Here is a 19,387-nt window from a genome sequence, read left to right as displayed (position 1 = left end):
TAGCTGCTAATGTATGTACTGGGGGAAAAAGGGAGAGAACTGTTTGCTTACTCATTTGCTTTCATCTCAAATCTGACTTTTTCATAATTTCAGCTGCTTTGCATTAATGTAACAAAATTTGAACATTTCAGTGTAAAAAGAGTAGTCCAGAGATGCTATCAATATGAAAGGAGATTGAAATACATATTTTTTAAATGAAATTAAGGGTACTGTCATTGCCTTCAAGTCCTTAGTAAAAGTAGTAGAAAAACTGTAGGAGGGGCTAAGGAATATAATCTCTCACTTTTTTGAATTTACATGGTTAATAGTTAATACCTAAGAGATTGCTGTGTTCCTGTCAACTTTTTTGTGAAAGCATTAGTATCACAAGGCTGTGGTTTCATGGTCACTTCAGGCGGACATAAATTTACACTGCTAGTAAATGGGCATCTCTCTTGACTGGCTCGTATGGACTCAAGGGAACAACAGAAGGCTGGTTTGTCTGCTTGAAGTGGTCAGGGAAACACAGCTTAAGAGAAATAGTGTTCCCTGGTAAATTAACATCTGCCTGAAAAATAACCCAAGTTTCTCAGTTTGCTTTTAATAACTGTTAGATAACAAGAAGAGAGACTATTTTCCACTTCTGGCAGCCACGGAAGGCAAAGAAATACATTGGTCTACTATCTTCACATCAAGGTGAATTCTCAGGACAGTGAATTTCTTTTGTTCTGGCCTCTGCCTACTTGACTTGTCCTTTATAGTTTTTCAAGGTCTGAGCATTACAATTTGGTAAGTAAAATCCTGCTGCGATTGTGTGGTATAATGGTGAACAGAGATTGTATAAGTTCTGCTTTTCTCCTGATTTGATGGAAAAGAGAAAATCACGTTGGACAAAATAATGAAGTTAGCATTCTCTCTTCTTTTTTTTTTTTTTTTTTTTTTGTAATGTCCTCTAGTATCTTCTTCAGCATCTTTACTCCAGCTAACACTCTGGCTTATCTAGTAGGTGGGGAAAAAAAAAAAATGTTTGGTTAATAAGTTGCCTTCTTCAAAGACAAAGCGAAACAGTTTCTGTTATAGGAAAAGAATTGGTTGTAACATGGGATGTGGATGACGGCAGATGCCCTGTGATACTTTTAGGTTGTTTCTCCTGTAGAGATGGCAACAGAGCAACTTTCCTGCTGGGCTGGCAAGGCTTAATTGCTTCTAGTCAGTCTTTTCAGGCTTAGAAAGAAAAATCGAATGCCACAAAAGGGCATTGTGGTCAAGGAAACATGTACTATGTGAAATTGAAAGAATTATTTTTCTGGAGAGAAGTCTATGCATAAGAATAAATTGTTTTGAAAATGAAGACTTTTGCTGCACTGGTTCTCAGTGTTACTATGTTCTGCTTTTAAAGATCTAAACACTTGAATTTATTGAAAAAATTTAGTGTATAAAATGTTGTAAATGTTCTAGCTATATAAATGACTTAATTTTAGTACAGTTTAGTACTATGAAATGTACTTAATGCATTAGAATTTATCTTAATTTGATTTATTTTCCTTTTTTGAAATAGCTACATTGTATGTAACAAATACAAACATGCTCAACTGAAGTTACTTGGTTTTGAAGTTAATACTGAGAGTTTTGAGGTTTGCAACTAGACTGCCTTCTTGATAGTTTACTCCAAGGTCATGAATGGTGTAAGTTTTTAGACTTCTGTTTAAGTGGCACTTCAGTATGCTGAAACCTGGAAATAGATATTTTAAATGTGCTTTTCAGACTTAAATAGTCTTCTTCACCTCTCTAAAAGAGAGAGGTAATGCACACAATAATTTTAGAATAGAAGTACCTTTGAAATAACTTCAGTGAGAAGAATTTGTAATGACTGATTTGACTGCCAACAGCCAGTTATTGGGAAGGCGTTGTATTTATACAGCCAAGATGAGTAAGTCCCAGGTTAAGAGAGTCAGAACGCAGTTTACTTGTCTGCATGGCAGCTTGGTGTTTAAACAGCCATTGCAGTCAACAGAGAGCTGGTTAATATTATCACGTAGCTAGAAAGCACTTTGGCTGACTAGCCACAACTGGAAACAGTAAGAAGTTACTTCTCATTGTGACCAACAGCTGCTTTTGCAGAAATTATTGCACAGCTCGGAGAACATGAGAAGTGGGGAGACCTGCTCATCTTGGCAATAGGAAGTCTCCCTAGCCCTAATATGTCTCTTGGTCACTTTAAGCTAGTGGGGCAACGTATGCCTCTTGGGAGAGAGGGTGGTAGAGATTTGTGACTGAATCCTCGTTAAGGTGAGGTGTATTATATCATGGTTGTCTTGACTCAAGATATCTCTATTTAAAAAAAAAACAACTATAATAATGAAAATGTTGATCACTTATTTTAATAACTAAGTGGAAATTGGCATCTTAAACACTTTTCATAAGGTGTTTAAGAGTGTTTCCATGTATAGATTAAAGAAACAAAATTTCTTCTGTGAAATTATATGTAGGGGAAGACCAAGTAAATAATACATTTTAATAACATCAGTTGAAATGCATTTTTAGGACTTTGAGAGAGCTTGCTTCTTTTTCTGCTTCACTGTTGCAGTTCTCATTTTTTTTATGTAGCTGTGCTGAATTAGAGAGGCAATCAGCTGTAGTACTTGTAACATGGAATACAGTTAAGAAGCTGTGTAGAATTCATTGCTCAATTTCAGCTTGCTGTGTTGACTTTCACATGCATGCAGTTTGTAAAGAAAAATGGTATGTTGCTGCCTTGGTGATCTGTGAATACAGTGTTTTAATATAAATGCTATCCAGAGAAGCAGTGACAGTTGAAGTGTTGCCCTTCAAAAGAATTAACTTTGTAGGGAGCTGTATCTGGTGAAGAGCATGTCATGGTTGTGCCATTTATGTTTGAGACCCATAGGCTAAACATACAAAGGTCACCTCTGAAGCTGGGACTGGAGTTGAAGAATCAATAAAGTATCAGTAGGTTCTAGTCATTGTTATTAGTCATTCACAATTATTTATTTTCTGGAAGGTATTTAACTATGCTATTTGAAGTATAGTATTTATTTGTAGTAGCAGACTGAGATTTTGTTATTTTGTGGCCAGTAGCTTATTTTTTTTTAGCTATGCTATGTTGTGTTTCTAAAAACAAATGAAAAAACCCACAAACCGAACCAAAAAAAGAAATTGCTGTTATTTTTTGTTAACATTCTATAAAAATACCCCAGCGTAGGATTTGGCAGAACTCTGGTATTACAAGTGGTGGTTTCTGGAAGTGTTTGCAATCTGCGTTGGGGAATATGGTGGCCTGCTTTGCAAAATGTAAAAATGTGGCCAGTCAGCTTACCATGCTCAGATTTAGGTAGATTTATAGTACACTGAACTGGATACTGGTTTTGTTTTTCTTATAGATTATTTTTTAAAATATTTTTTCTTTTTTTCTAAGAAAGTTCACTAAATGCTGGTGTTCTAATAACAAGTTTTTTTTTTTTAGGAAATCAAGCCACAAAGCCATTACAACCATGGATATAGTGAATCTCTTGGACGGAAAAGCCACATTGATGATTACAGCACTTGGGACATTGTCAAAGCCACACAGTAAGTTTATTTTTGAGTATTGGACTTGTATGTGTCTGTATTAGTTAAAAAACAATAAAATGGTTTTTTTTTATTTGCATAAAGTGGAAAGTGAACTCTATTTGTAGATACAGTGGTGGAAGACTTCAAAAGTGAACTCTACAAAATTAGCGTTAAGACGTATTTATGAGATTTGTATGGAAATATGCGGGGGAATTATGTTAAGTTGTAAATATAGGTCATTTGCTGCAAGAGAACATATGGTTTTCTTCCTATTGGTATGATGTTCATTTTCTGTAGGTGATGATTAAGAGGTAAGTGGGCAACACTGATATGCAAACATGAGGGTTTCATTGGTTTGTTGACGTCAGTAGGTTAGAAGGAATGTGGCTCTGTGTAACTTCCTTCATTGTCTCCAGTTCTGCAGTTTCAGTGCTGCTATGAAACTTGAGTTTATTGCTGAAATTGTGGGATTAAACTGTGTTCAGATTTAAGAATAGCATTCTTAATGAAGATCAGTTATACACATTTGTCTTCTACACAGTACCGTAGTACATGCTAACTCACAAGACATTGAAGAATTGTCATGATGCTACTTTTTAGCTTGTTTTTACTATTCAGAGACCACCACCGTCGCTTTTCTTCAGTGAACTGAGATGATCGTTTTGCAAGATTTTTATTTTTCTTGTACTGTTAATTTGAATACTTAAACTACTGTGTATCTTGCTGAGCTATTTGTCTTTTTCTTCTTAAAGCAAAATTGTTCTTTCCTTTTTTTCCCTAAAAGGCATCTCCTCCAACTGAAAGCAGCTTTGCAGCTCTGCATGTGACACAGGCCCCTTTTAGGTTTAGGAAGTATGTACTTTCCTTCACTTTTTGTGAGGATTTTAACTTCCTGAAATAGATGATGACAGACTCTGCAGTTGTTGCTGTAAATACTTAATACTACAACTTGTAATCCTCATATTAGGGATTTTTAGAAATGAAAATTATGGCAAGCATCAAACTAGCTGCTTGAAAGCATGGAAATACAACAGTAGAAGTGGTTTGACAGGTTACCTGCTTCCATTCTTGTATGTTCAATGCATGTTTGAAACCCTAAAATGTATTTGTCCCCATTAGCCCTCAAATTTAGACTGATCTAGGCTTTCAGTTGAGTCGTCATAATTATTTTCTGGTCTCCTCAAACAAGAATCAACAGGGCTGTTCTGAATTACCTGTTATGTTCCTTTCCAGTCACGGTGAGAAACGATTTACAGAGAGGAGGACATCTCACCAAAGAGTACTATAGTTTTGTATCATAGCCCTAATGGTTAATGTCACAGGGAAGGGGGACTATCAGCATGAGTATGTGATCAGGTTATGGTACTTCCAGACAGCACTTCCCTGACTAGAGGGAGAACTCACCATTTTTGTAAGTATTTATGAGGATTTGAAGGCCATGTTATATAAAACAGCTGTCTTAAAGGGAAAAATCCCTGAAATTTAAGGCAGATAACAAACCCACCAAATAACATAAGGCTTGCAATAAAATAATCATGCTAATATATTAATTCAGTGTTATTTAAAAGCTATGTAGTTCCTATTAAAAGATATAGTTAACTCACTTTTGTAGAAATATAACCTCTCTTTTATATAAATGAAAAATTATCTTATCCTCTACCACTTGTCCTCAAAAATCAGTATTCACTTAGACTAAGATATCTGCTGACTTTGTTTACTTTTTAGTTGGGGGCTAATATGAATAAGATACTACAAAAAGTTTTGTAAAGAAGGGCTGATCATCTGTCTCTCAAACTCCCCTTTCCAAGCAGTTCAGTAAGTTCAAGGAAAATGTAGCAAAATAGAGTAAGAAATATTTTCATTCTCTTGGTTTGGGTGTGTTTTTTCAGTCCAGGCATGTGTGACATTCAGCATGGGATTGGTGGCACTCAGTCTTCCCCAAGAGAATATAACAGGCTTCTTAGTGTGATGCAGTCAAATAGTAGCTGGGTGCTTACAATTAGTCAAATGTAATTCTGTTGATCTCAAGAATGGTCTGGTAGCCAGCTATAATAATGTTGAGTATCTTCCACTATTAAAAGTCAAACTGATCTGTCACCCAAAATTATTTGGCATTTCATGTAAGACCACTTAAAGTGCAGGCTTTTCAACAGGCAGAAGGTGCATTTTGCTGTAGCACAGAATTGTTTGCTATTAAATCTGTGATAACCCAGGCAGGAAGCAGTTGTCCATGCCATATAAGTAGCTAGTCAGTCATTTAATTTTTTTCTTAAACATTGTTGCTGTTACCGCATTTTATGTTTTGCATTAAGTTTCTCCTGTGAAAGTAACTATTACTGTTGCAACATACATGAAAATGGGGAACATAGTTTCTTAAACTTTAAAAATGATGATGAAAAATGGCATGAAAAGGTTTTTAACTATACTTCGTATATGCTGTTTGAATGTAGAGTTCTGTTTTGAGATGTTGAGTTTATTGGCACTTGATTACAGAGAAATAAAACAATGTTATTAAAATAGTGCATTTGCTTTTATGATTTTCAGCAAGAGAAAATAAGAGCTTGCAAGCTCTGCACATTTTTCCAGAAGTATTTGTTCATGGTTTCATATTGAACTGTTTGTGTGCTTTAGCTTCTTACTATAGATCAAATACTATTAATGTGCTCATACACTTTGAGCTAGAAATCTAATGACCACTTAGAATAAAAATAAGACTTTGTATAGAAAAGAGTGGTTCAGCTAATGTTCTCTTGCAGAGTTTATCAGTATTTGTATTTTTTCCCCATTATGTTTCTGTTAAATGCTCCCACAGATGTGTGAGCCTAGATGTTTTATACCAAAAACAATCTCTGTTTGTTTTGCAGAAACTTGTGTTTGGGTTTAATATCTATTGCTATAAAGGACACTTTGCACTGGCTTTGTTATAAATGTGTCCAAGGGCATCTAGGTAGTGTTAAAAGTAGTAGCGTCTTAGCCTGTCATCTTGCAGTGATTACAATATGTGTATAATTTCTTGGCATCTTGTATTTGGCTATAGCAAAATTGTTTCATTCATATAAAGTTACATTCCTGAAAGCGGAAGCAGGCCACTCATATGTATTTGAAAATCTCTTTAAAAGCAGTGGTAAAAAAATCCATTCTTGCCTTTGCTATTGCAATGGAGTAACATTGCATACTAATACTTCATTTATAACTGCATAGAAAGTCTTTGAATTTCTTCTGCCTCTACAAAAGCAAAAGGTGGGCTGTGTACTGTTTTTGTTCCTCTGTGATACCATTCAGTGCTCTCTCTAGAGCTGCACGGAAATGGAGTCTTGTTAAAAAAAAATTAAGTCAGTCATTAGTGATATAAAAGTGAAATTTAATGGAGGTATGTTGAGTATGTTTAGTTCTATCCTTTCTGGCACCAGTAGCCCTGTGTCATCCAAGGCTGGAGTCGTAACTTTGAATATGATGTCTTGGGAAGGGTACCGTGTTAATGTAACTTAAAGTTGCTGCCTTTTGTTTTGTTTTAAATACTTCAAGCCATGAAACTAAGGAAAAGTAGCTAAGGTCCACAGGTAGAGAAGTATATGATCAGTTATGACTAGGAGAACAAAATCTGACACATAGTAATCCTTGCATTGTGATTTTTAGTTCTGTTGAGACTGAATAAGCTGCTTCTGCTTGTAGTGAACTTGAGTAAATTCCAGCTATGCTGAAATTATGTTCAATAACCATTATGAACATGGGTATTAAACATTAATGATATTAACAGTTGCTTTTGTGACTTCTGGAAGATTGATTCCTTGTGCTCAAAGTGTTACAATTTCATTATCAGAAGACTAACTTTTCTGTTAGTTTTATTCACTGAGATCATTCAGAGTGAAGTTGTGTGCATTGTGAAATAGTGCAGCATGAAATATGCTGAGTCTTGCTTAGGAAAATTTGTTGGATATGTTTGAGAACATGCTTTTTTCTTCACTATTTCTCATCATTCATTGAGTAACTGATAAGAAAAAAATAGTATACATATGGAATAATTATATTTGTTGAGGGTTGGCCAAAGTAATAATTACTTCTGGCTTTCTTCAACTATTCACAGGAGAGGATGGGCAGACTGTGACACAGGTATGCATTCTTTATGCCTGGTCACTTATGCCCATGGAGTTTGATTATGTTGCTGAAAGTGAAATGTATCTGAAGTTCACATGGAAGAGGTGGGATTTATATTTTTTTTAACTACACCAGTAATATAGCCATAACTGCCTAGACAATTTAAGGCTTTGAAACATATGCAAGAGCTCAATTTCTCTTGTCTCTCAACATCACTGTTAACAGTTCATTAACCAACTCCTGAGTTACCCTTTTGCTGTTGGAGACAAAACTGTCTTGCTGTTTAGCACAAATAACATGAGAATGTATGAAAGATTTTGTTAGTACTTAACCACCATAGTTTATGGGAATGAGACTTCCAAAGATAAAAAGGATCATTTTTATGCTAATTGCGTTTCCAGTTGAAACAGCTTTGATTGGAGTTACAGTGATGAGGGAGTGAGCTCGTGATTTACCTACTGTTTGTTGGCATGGTGATGTTCTTGCTGAAGAGAGATTCCTTCCCAGTATTGTGGCCAATTTTTTTTATTAATCACGCAGTAAAGCTGGCAGTGTCTATTTCTAAGAGTTGATGTGCTTGCAGACAAAAGATTAAAAAATGCATTACATACTTAAAATGCAAAAAGGCTTCTAGGATACTATTTCTGAATGTATTACATTAAGAATATCTTTAACCTGCAATGACAAATAAAGCATTACAGGTTAGTTACTGAAATGGCTTAGAGACTATGATTTAGAGACTATGTGCAAGAAATGAGCTTGCACAATGGTATTTTTGCCCTGGAAGAAATAGTCCCATTTCTTTCAGAACAAGGAAATGTCAATAATGTGCTTTAATTTTATTCCATATTGATGTTTGTTGCATCACCCTCTAGAATTCACCTAGATGCTGAAAATTTTTTTGGTTAATACATCAGTCTCTTTTGAGGATTTGAATCTTTTTCTCCATTCCTCTTTCTGGAAGGCCATAGAGCCCTTTATGACAACATTTTAAGTATGAGTATGCTAAGTGTCCGAAATAGATGACTTTCTCATTTTGTAATCTAACAGTGTGTCATGAAGTTTGGGAGAAGGCAAGGTGAAGTCAACTGCAGCAAATTGATGGAAGACAACTGTAGGTAGTATGTGGGAGAAGAGTGCTGCTTATCAAGAAACCAAACTGCATCAGATTCAGTGTTGTATTTAATTGCAGAGAGCCTGCTGTTTCCAGGAAGAGGAGCAAATTGTTGTAAATTCCTAACCTTTTTTGCCAGACAGATTTGTCTGTCTAAATCCTTAAGTCCTCATGTGACAATTTAATAAATTGAAGACTTAATAAATTGTACCTCGCATGTTACATCATTTGTAATCAGTTATGATTGAGTTCAAGATACCAAAATAAATTGCTGGGAACAGGCAAACTGATGGTGACTTAAAAAGTTGCTGTATACCTCATTCTCAGTTCAACTTTTGGAAAGTGTTTTGTTTTCCTGGGAAGGCTCTTCTGATGTGTTGCAGAAGTTCATGATTGTTTTGTGGCCAAGCAATAGGAAGTACCTGTGACTTGCAGTTTGCCCTCCGGTGGGGAGGGGAAGTCTATGATGCTATGCGTGGAGAAGGAATCCCTTCCTGCTACCCCTTGTTATATCTGAACCCATGCAGTAGTCTTTGCCCAGGACCTTGCAGCAGTGTATGGGTGAATTCTAGAGGTGGTATTTGTAAACATCAGTGGAGCATAATCAGAGGTTCCTATTAGGGCTTATGCAGGGGCACTGGTGACAGAATTCTGCCTTAGTGGGCTGCAGAGTCGATTCACAAGCTTGCCACACCTCTCATTTTCACATCTCTTGAGCCAAGTTCTTCAAAAAGCAGCATCACGTTTTCTGTAAGACTAGAAATTTGCTTTAAGTAAAATAGAAAAACCACTCAAACAATCCCCCACCAAACCCACAAAGAACACCTCCCTGCCACACCTCCCCATGCTGGGGCAGTGCTGCTTGGTTATACCTATCTTAGTAGCCTGGTCTAACAAAAACTTGACTGGTTGTCAGTGGCTGCTTTCAAGGAGGTTCATTTTGTGTTGTGTAGTTAACTTGATAGGATGCTCATCTAAATAACTTGTACAGTTTACCATAGCTGACCGATAGTAATGTTGTGGTTTAACCCCAGTAGGCTACTGAGCCCCACACAGCTGCTCGCGCTCTCTCTCTCTCCCAGTGGGTTGGGGAAATGAACCAGAAGGGTAAAAGTTATGCACTGATATAAAGACAGATTAATAAGGAAAACAAAAGCTGTATGTTCAAGCAAAGTAAAATAAGGAATGAATTTACTACTTCCCATGGGCAGGCAGGTGTTCAGCCATCTCCAGGACAGCAGGGCTCCATCATACCAAACAGTTACTTGGGAAGACAAATCCATAACTCCAAATGCCCCTGTTCCTTTTGCTTGCCCCAGCTTTTATTGCTGAGCACAGTGTCATGTGAAATCTCTTTAGTTATCTCTTTAGTTAGTTAGGGTCAGTTGTCGTGGCTGTGTCCACTTTCAGCTTCTTGTCCACCCCCAGCCTCCTCGCTGGCAGGACAGTGTAAGAATGCTCTGTAACGCTGTGTAAGCATTGCTCATCAATAGCTAAAATCTAGGCATGTTATCAACACTGTTTTGCTCACAAATCCAAAATTTAGCGCCATTGGAGCTACTGTGGAGGAGCTTAATTTGATCCTATCCAAAACTAATACATGTAAGGAAAATCCTAATCCATTACATGAAAGGTTTACATGATTGACTCTTACACTTCATAGATGTTAGCATTATTGTCCTTTTACATTCTGTTTCTTTCAAATAACTTAAGTATTTTAGTAATATAATTCCTGCTTGCTGTGTGGTACTACTTACTTAAGCAGGATGAGATTTAGCTCAACTCAGCCTTAGGCACTACGCTTTTTTTAGCTGGTGACTACTAAGCCTAGTAGCAGAGCTGTAGGTCAATAATTTCTTACGTTATGGCTTTAGTTAGTTCTTTAAATAAAGGTAGCAGGCATGTCTGCAGTAGGAAGGGTAATCATAACAGCTGACTGGAGTAGAACATCTTGTCGAGGAAGGTGTGTTTTGTTATTTTATAAGAATCGCTTTCCAGGTTACCTCCAGATGTTGTAATATGCTAACGTGATGTTGCATTGCAGTAAGATCAGGATTTGCTGTCTTGCTTTCAGATACCCTTCTTTCCTCCATCTCTTCTACTACTCTTTCTTGGCTGACCTGCCTTTAGTAGTGTTAACTATCGCAGTGGCCCTTTCAGCCGGGAGGGGGAAGAGTCAGGAATGGTACATGTTAAGCCATTTGAACAAGCACTCATAGGGCCACGCTGCTGATACAGACTTGGATTTGGGAGATAGTGTGCCTCAAAACTGGCTGGGCTTTAGACCCTTATCAGTTTTCCTGGCAGTTATGTGTGTCTGAGTATGTGAATCTTATTTAGCTGGTTGCATACTTTTAAAGTCTTCATAAACGTCTTCCGCCCACGCCAACTGATTAAAACCAAAGCTTTGTTGTCAAAATTATTCATGACTGTTGCTTTACTACTCAGTCTGAGGGACGAAATTTTACAGGCTTGTTGCTAATCAGTATGTGCTGCATGCAAGTCTTTGTTCTGATGTTTTGTAATGTCTGGAAAGATTATAGGTGTGACAGCAATTTCTAGCATTTTTCTTAATTTCTAATGCAACTTTCCTAAGAAATTGAAAGCAATACATTTTAAGTAAGCTGTTACATTTAGTACTTCTTTTTTAATAGTTACCAGCTACTTTATGTGCTTCAAACCTGTGATAGGTTTGGAAAGCATTCCTGAGGAATCTATTCAAATACATGAAAGAAAAAGAATATTAACTACCCTGGAAAAAAGGTCTCTGCATCAGTTACACAAGCTGATCAAGTGGTGTGAAATGGCCTTAAGTAATCTGAGGCTGTCTGTTCTGCAGAAAGTAGAACATAGAAGCCATGTAAGAAAAACTTGCCTTAATTCCAACTTTGAGAGACTGTTCTGACTTCTGCTAGAGCAGAATTTTATGTCGCAGGCATTGACCTTGATTTCAAGGTGTGCCCACACGTCGGTCTCCTCCTTGAAACTTGAGAAATCCCTAGGGTTGTACAGGTTTTGAAATGTAATCTTTACTTGCCCTTTGTTATTTAGTGGTGGAGTTAGTCCTACGTGAGATGCCTAGGTGATATTTATGCTTCCTGATTTGTTTCAACTTTCAAAATATATGCAGAATTTCTTTTCAAATGAAGGTAGCTCACATTTAACAGTCATCTTTAATGAAAGAATTAATTTCTATTAAAGTGCAAAACAGAAAATGGTACTGACTTTTATCAGGAAGATGGCCATTTGTTATCTGAGAAGAAAAATGGGGAGTGTTTGACTTCTGTTAGTATCTGTAATTGACCCAATGATCTTGTCATCGGCTGAATTTTAGGAAGATACTGTAAGATCAGTTGGCTAAGCTATGTTGGTCTTCAAGAGATGGAAAGGAAGGAGAACACTGATGGGAGAAACAAATGTAGTGGAGTCCCTGGGAAGAGAAGAGTTTTACTTACACTTTGTTTACTATTGATCAATATTTTGCCTTGCTCTGCTGTGTAGTTTTCTGTGGAGGCAAGTTTTCTGTGAAATCTTGAATTTATTAATAAAACTTCTGCCAGTGGAAGCTGCTTGTTGCAAGAGATCTGTAATCATATATAAGTAAAAAGTAAAGTTTCTTCTTTGTTTCCTTTTGGTTGAAGCTTTTGGATTGTGACTAAGTATGGTGTTTGCTGAATGTATTTGTGTCTAAGGTAGCGGCTTTGAAAAATCTTATTTTCTTCTTCAAGGTATGGAATATACGAACGATGTAGAGAATTGGTGGAAGCAGGTTATGATGTACGACAACCAGACAAAGAAAACGTAACGCTTCTCCACTGGGCTGCAATCAACAACAGGATAGATCTGGTGAAGTATGTATTACATAAACTAATCATGTCCTTAAAAATGTTGATTTTTTTTTTAAGGCATTAAATAATACTAAATCTCTTAAAAATCTCGAGTTTTGGTTTTGAAATTTGGAGGAGGAGGGAGAAGTTAAAATACCTAATGTGCATTTTGGCAGCAATGTTTTGATGACCCAATTAACAGAAATAAAACCTGTTATATGTCCAGAAGTCAAGCTCAGACTCTTCTCTGATGAGATAAACCTGTGGAACAGCCATTCAGCTGCATATGCAATTTCTTTATACCATGATATACTTGTTGAAATACCAAATTTATTTTTTGAAGAGGAAAAGTTTGATGTGATATGATAGTGGAAGGTTTGATTAAGAAAGATTAATATGATGCCAGGAGCAATTCCTACTTCATTCAGCATTTTGAGAAGTTCTAACTTAAATAACTTTGCATTTTAAAAACACAGCTGTTACAAAAGGTTACATTGCAGCACCTCTCCTTGCAAGTAATAACAAAATCTTTAATAGTGGGAGCTGTGGGATTTGGAGGGTTTTTTGCTTTTCAGTTTATAAAATCTGGAACATAATATTTGAGACTGTGTTTTAAACCCTATTTTTATCCTTCAGAACATGGATAGCTTAAGGGGTAATTCTTAGTACTTGCTGTTTTACAAATCATTAGCGTGTATAGAACATGTTTGGGTTTTGTTCTCCACTTGTAACAAAACAATGAATTAAGTACATGCAAGTAAGTCCAAATACACAAAAAATATCATTGAATCAGCAGGTTTCTAGAATATTTGACATAAACTGCACATCTTCAATCAGTTCACTTTTCAATTGGTATAAATGTCATGTCTTCAATCGGTCCACTTTTCAAAACAGTCCTTATTAGTAAATGTGTACACTTACACATAAAAACAAATGCAAAACCTTCATTTAAGCACATTCTCCCTATGTATGTCCATCACCAGCACCTTTATCAGAGCAGATCTTAAGTTTCTAGAAGATTTCAGGGTAACGTTTCTCATCTTGTTTTTAAAGGACTTTATGTGTCCTGATGCAGTTCTCTTAAAGGAAGGTTAAATAAAGATAAGTAAATAGATAAAAATTTAGATCTGATGAGAAGGAACTTTGGGCCCTAGGGGATAGGAAGCTAACGGTGAACCAGCAATGCAGCCTTGCGGTCAATGGTATACCGGGCAGCATTAAGAAAAACATTGCCAGCATGTTGAGGGTGTGGTGATCCTCCTGTCCAGCTGCTGAAGCTGGATGCCTGTGTGAAGTTGTGGGTTCCCTTTTGCAGGAAAGATAGGGACTTACTGGGGTGAGTCCAGTGCAGGGTCTCAAAGATGGTTAAGGGACTAGAACATCTTACATGTTCTAGTCCCCTCTAGAGAGGGGGTTGAAAGAGCTTGGACGACAGTCAAGAGAAGAGAAGACTTATCTTGTCAATGTAAGATCCTCAAGGAGGATCGTAGCAATGTATGCAAGTCCCTGAGATACCTGGTAACATAATATCTGGTAATATATAATGCCTGGGATCTTACCAATGTATGTAAACACCTGATGAGAGGGTGTAAAGGAGGCAAGAGCCAGACTTTTTTCAGTAGTGCCCAGGGCAGACAAGAGGCAGAGGAGACACAAATTGAAACACACATGAAATTCCATCTAAACATTAGGAAATACTTATTTTACTGTGTGGGTGACTGAGCACTGGCACAGGTTGCCTGTAGAGGCTGAGAACTCTCCATCCTTGGAGATATCAAAACCCAACTGGACATGGTCCTAGCCAACGTCATCTAGCTGCTTTGATCAGGGATGGTTGGGCTAGATGATCTCCAAAGGCCCCTTCCAAACTAAACAATTCTGTGAAATAATTTAGTGATTCTGAAAGATTTTATTTTTTTATTAGACACAACAGATAGCACAACAGGTTTCATGTCTCTGTTGTGGGTAGAAGCGTTTCATGGAAACCATAATTCTGCATTTGGTATCTTCCTTTCATTATAAGATAGGTAACCCGTGTGCTTTCTGGCACGCTAAAAGAGAGCCTCTTGCAGAAGTGATGCAGGACCCTGGCTTACCTTTATAACCTTTTTTGTGAGAGTACATTTTAGACCTTACTGTTTTCTTCCTTTTCATTCAGTTTTCCTTCAGGGTTGTCCTGGGTCTTTGTGGCTAGCATTTTACAATTTACAACTGAAATAACTGAAATGCATAATTTTTTTCAGATAGCAGTTTTTCTTTAAGAAAAGTACAGCATCTAAAAGCAGTTATGATATTTCAAGCTCACTTTTTCATCCATCTCAAATTCTTAACGAATTATGTGCAATGAATTGTTCATCTTATTTGAGCTGTTGGAAGGCATATTTGCATTACAGATATTCCATCTTTTGGATATGTCTTTACATGGTCCGAAAAGTAAAAGGCTTTGAGACAGCTATCATCATTTGAAAATATCAGAATGTCACAAGGCATTTGGAAAAATAAACCTGTATTGTGGATGACGTTTCTGTATGTGTATTTTCTGTATTAGCTTCACAGTGCAGTGAATCTATCTGTGTGATTTTTGTTTATGACTTAATGCTTTAGTTCACTAGCATTTTATGTATTCTGCTACTTTTTCTTTAAAAGAAAAAAAAAAAAAGAAACCAAAACAAACCAAATACAACTGCCCAGAAAAATTTGCTTGAGGATCTTCTGTCATTCACAGAGTAAAATCAGACCAGATTTTAAGTTCCCGGTTAGTCCTCTTTTGAAGCTAAATTTGTGAAAGAAGTACTTTAACATGTGAGTATTTTGTGGTATATTTTACCTTTTTTGTCCCCTCCAAGTGTGTTGCTAACAATTTCCTGCTGTAGCAATTATATTGGACATAGGATTGGTTGAAAATCAAAATGTCACATTCAGGTAGATGGAAGTCTGTGCTTAGATCTCTATCTGAATTTCCACTTAGGTCTTTATTATATGTTAGGAAGATCTCTCCACTTGCGTTTGAGTGCTGGAAACTTGTTCTCAGAATTTTAATGCAACATAACTTTAATTGCACCAGCTATATCTTTTTCAGGTTATATTAGTGAGCCCTGATAATTTAATGTTCTTTAATGTGTCTAATTCTTCATTTTCCTCAACAATATATCAAAGGTGGTGTTCCTTCTTGATGCATCTTTACCACTGTGACATACTGTGTTGCATTTTCTTCCTGCTGTTTACTAGAGTGCATGGGACTACTGATGTGTTTAAATGTATCTGAGATTCATTCCTCCTGATGCAGTTCTTATGCTCTAAGTTCACCTATCTTCAGGGGGTCTTGATTTATTTTAGTTTATATCACCCATCATGCTGAGTGCTCTCTCACTATTTTGTGAGACACTGGTTTATTCTGTTTCCTTAGATTGAAATTATTCTGGGGTTTTCTTTTGCTTTGATCCTATCACATCTTTCCACAAGTCTCCACTCTATTTCCGCATTCAGCATAGATCACAGTGAAAGCCATTGATACATTATAAGGAAAACTGAAACACCTGTTCTTATTTCTATAGGATTGGGGATGAGTGTCAGACATACAAAACATAATTCTTTTTTCATCATGACACTGATCTATTGATCTCTCTTCAGCTCAGTTTTGTAAAAATTAAAACATTGGCCTCATCTCTCTGCAGTTCCCTACTGCCTGGATTTCCCCATTCCTTGTGTCAAACTTTCTCCATACAAGAACTTCTGTTCTACTTTTCCTCCTTCTAGCAACAGTGACTGCATGCATTTTGATTCCACAAGCATGGAATGCAAGCTGGGGCAGTTTTAAAATATCTGGCAAAGACTTAGTGATCCTAACGTAAAGATCAGTGGAAGTATTTTCTTCTTAAGGAGACCTCTTATCAGATCTGCTTACTTTGAATGTCAGTAGATTGCTCAAATAGGACTTGCACACCTGGCATCTTCTAGTGTGGAAGCTTCAATGACTCACTGAGAGTAGAATCACAGAGTTCCTCCTTTCTCCAGGGACATTCTCACAAAGCAGAAAATTCCTTCTGCAAGATCTGCCTAGACAAAGAGATTGTGTGGTCTGGTTTTGCAGAAAAATCTCACTGTTTATGTGTACTGAGACTGAAATACAGTGATAAATCTCAACTTAGGCTAAGAACACCCTTAAGGGAACATAAAATGTTATTTCAGTATACCATCTGGCAGGAGGTTGCCACCTTGTCTTTTCCCAGTTGTCAAATTGCAAGTTCTCCTTTCTAAATAAAACACACTAACCAGTAAGCAGTGCTGCTGCTCAGTAGAATTTCAACATATTCTGTGTTCCTGTGGGGATCAGTGTTTGGATGAAGACAATCTGTATACCTCCCCATGAGTGGCTGTCACATCAGCAAGATGGATCCAAGCTTTGACTGTGAATTTCTGTGTTATCTTTTATTTAGACATGATTTCCTTGGGAACTCCTTCACAAGGCAATCTAAATAGCTTCTCAGTGTCTTTTTCAAATTTGTTCTTTGGTAGCTGTACTTCACAATAACAAAATTACATTGTCCCTTTACCTTATGTACGTCTCGTCTTTTCACCTACATGGGACCAAGACTTTCTTTGGTTGTTCTCATTGAGAAATCCAAAAGCTTAACTTCAGCACAGAGATTTTGCAATTTTGTTCCTTTGGTATTGAAGACCAGCGGAGTGGACTGTCCAACATTCATCAGAGCAGATCTTGTTTGTCATATAAACCAGAGTTTGTATGACTTCAGCATGTCTGCTAAAGTACTTCATTGTGTCTGGTGGCTCTAAAGCAAATGTATGAAAGGACATTTCCTTTAGATGTTTTCCGTGTGGACAGGTATAGCTGATGCATTTTTCAGTTTCTGTTCCTAAAGGTAACTTTTGGGCTGATTTTGAAGTTTGCGCTGTCTGAATCAATAAGCACAAAAGAACAAGAAGGTAGTTACTTAGAGTAATGTTTTTCAAAGTGTTCTGTTTGTTGCCCTTCTTCTTGCTGTGTCTTGAAACACTTAGAGGAAATTGAGGTGCCAGAAACTCAGTGCTGAAGATTTGAAGGACAGTTTGTGTGGGTGGGAGAGCAGCACTCATATATAGTGATGCGTATTTTGAAAGCAAAAAGTCTGCAGGTGCAGATACTTGAAATGTGCAAGCACTTGGGAATCTATAGCTACATAGTACTTTTCAAAGGTCTGTTAGCTTGTATAGTAGTGGATGAAAAACTAGAAACCTTCTGGGAAGGTGTGTTTTTAAAAAACATTGATTTCTTTGTGAGCTGTGCATTTTCTTTACAAAGGACAGTATAGTGTCCTATATAAAAAAGCAAGGAAAACAGTTCACAGAAACAGTACAAATTACTATGAATATGAGTTGCTGCAGTTGAACATGGGTGACTTGTTTTGTTTCTACAAGTAGCTTGTCTTTTTATGGATGTTCTTCAGGGAAAAATAATTTCTAGCCCATCATTTAGAAGTATTTTTTAAATACTCAAGACGTTTTTGTCTTTTGATTAGTAACAATTGAGAAGTCCATAAAAGTCTTAGTACTAGGCTAAACACATAACTTAAGTGTGAGCTCTTGGAATGATGACTTCAGCAGGGCTATTCCATACATGCTGCAAGTTGAATTGTATATAATTTTGCTATTCGGCCAAATGTGCTAGTCTTTAGCTAACATTTAGCTAAATATGCTAGTCTTCTGCCAGCATATTCTTTTACCAATAATTCAGAGTTCTTAATGCAGCAACCCCTCAATATTTTAAAAGGATCCATTTAATTTAATACTCCTGTGGCAGCACAGTTTATACCAATATATGTAGCAATTACTCTGTTTTACCTTAGAACCAAACTAGGAAATCTCAGCATGTTTAAAACACAGTAGGAAGCATCCCTACTGTCCCAACCCACATCAAAAAGGCAAAAAATTGCATGTGTGACCCCTAAAAAGGAAGGTTATACGAAGGCAAGGAAAGGTTCTGGTCTTCGGGTCTGTAACTGTCTGTGTTGCGTAACATCAAACATGCTTACTGTGTGTCATTTATGTTATCCAAGACAAGCAATAATGTTTACTATTTCTGTTATTCCAGATACTATATATCAAAAGGTGCTATTGTCGATCAGCTTGGAGGAGATTTAAATTCTACCCCACTTCACTGGGCAACAAGGTGGGGAAAAGTCTTCTGGAATTTTCTTTTCCTGTGTTTTTGCTCAGCTTGGAATTTGCTACTGATTGGTTTATGAAATTGCTATATTTTATGAGGGTACTTTGTACAAGAATTAATTCAGTCATTGATAACTGGGCACACTGTGAATGGGGAATGTTTGAGCTACAGGAGCTTTCAGCATATGGTTCAGTTTTTGCCTTGACTCTTTCTAATGTAGAGGAAGATGATTGCTATGATAAGACAAGGAGTAAAGTAAAATCAGAGTCTGTAGTCACCTTGGTTTACTCTTATTTTGGAGATCTTTCTTTTGTCAGTCTCCTGAAGTTCAGCGACATTTGTGCAGATGGGGCTTGGGATGATTTTGTGTGACATTGTCCTTGCAGTGTTCTATTACATGTGTCGATTCTTTTTAAAGATGCACGTAAAATCAGATTTACGTGGTAGAAGGTGGTCTGAGAATGATGAATGGCTGGGAAAATGGAAGACAACCTTTGAGTAGTAGCTGCTCCTTCAGACAACCACCTAGAAATAGGCGAGAAAGGAACACTGTCCATATTAATATTTTTAACTGTAGACTGTAAAAGGTGACATAGAAAATTAGCTTTTAGAACATTTAATGTATGAAAATGATTATTT

The 19,387-nt window shown here is 36.8% G+C and overlaps 1 protein-coding gene and 1 long non-coding RNA gene across 4 annotated transcripts in view; both read left to right on the top strand.

Moving 5' to 3' along the window:
- The window catches only part of ZDHHC17 (zinc finger DHHC-type palmitoyltransferase 17), a 71,944-nt gene that overhangs the window by 15,455 nt on the left and 37,102 nt on the right, over window positions 1-19,387 (top strand). For all 3 annotated transcript variants that reach the window (XR_005104367.1, XM_037388343.1, XM_037388344.1), the window contains exons 2-4: window positions 3,464-3,567; window positions 12,487-12,609; window positions 18,674-18,751. Coding sequence is in view for 2 of the 3 variants with exons in the window: in XM_037388343.1 (XP_037244240.1) it covers window positions 3,464-3,567; window positions 12,487-12,609; window positions 18,674-18,751 (305 nt within the window). In the remaining variant the exon portion in view is untranslated. The remainder of the gene's footprint in view (window positions 1-3,463; window positions 3,568-12,486; window positions 12,610-18,673; window positions 18,752-19,387) is intronic.
- Window positions 5,126-8,968, top strand: LOC119148340. Its single transcript, XR_005104368.1, has 2 exons — window positions 5,126-7,748; window positions 8,695-8,968. It is a non-coding gene; the product is annotated as an uncharacterized LOC119148340 (long non-coding RNA).

This window comes from Falco rusticolus, chromosome 5, assembly GCF_015220075.1.
Source record: "Falco rusticolus isolate bFalRus1 chromosome 5, bFalRus1.pri, whole genome shotgun sequence".
Lineage (NCBI taxonomy): Eukaryota > Metazoa > Chordata > Aves > Falconiformes > Falconidae > Falco > Falco rusticolus.
The sequence above is the reverse complement of the archived record's forward strand: the minus strand, read 5'-3'. Positions and strand labels throughout refer to the sequence as shown.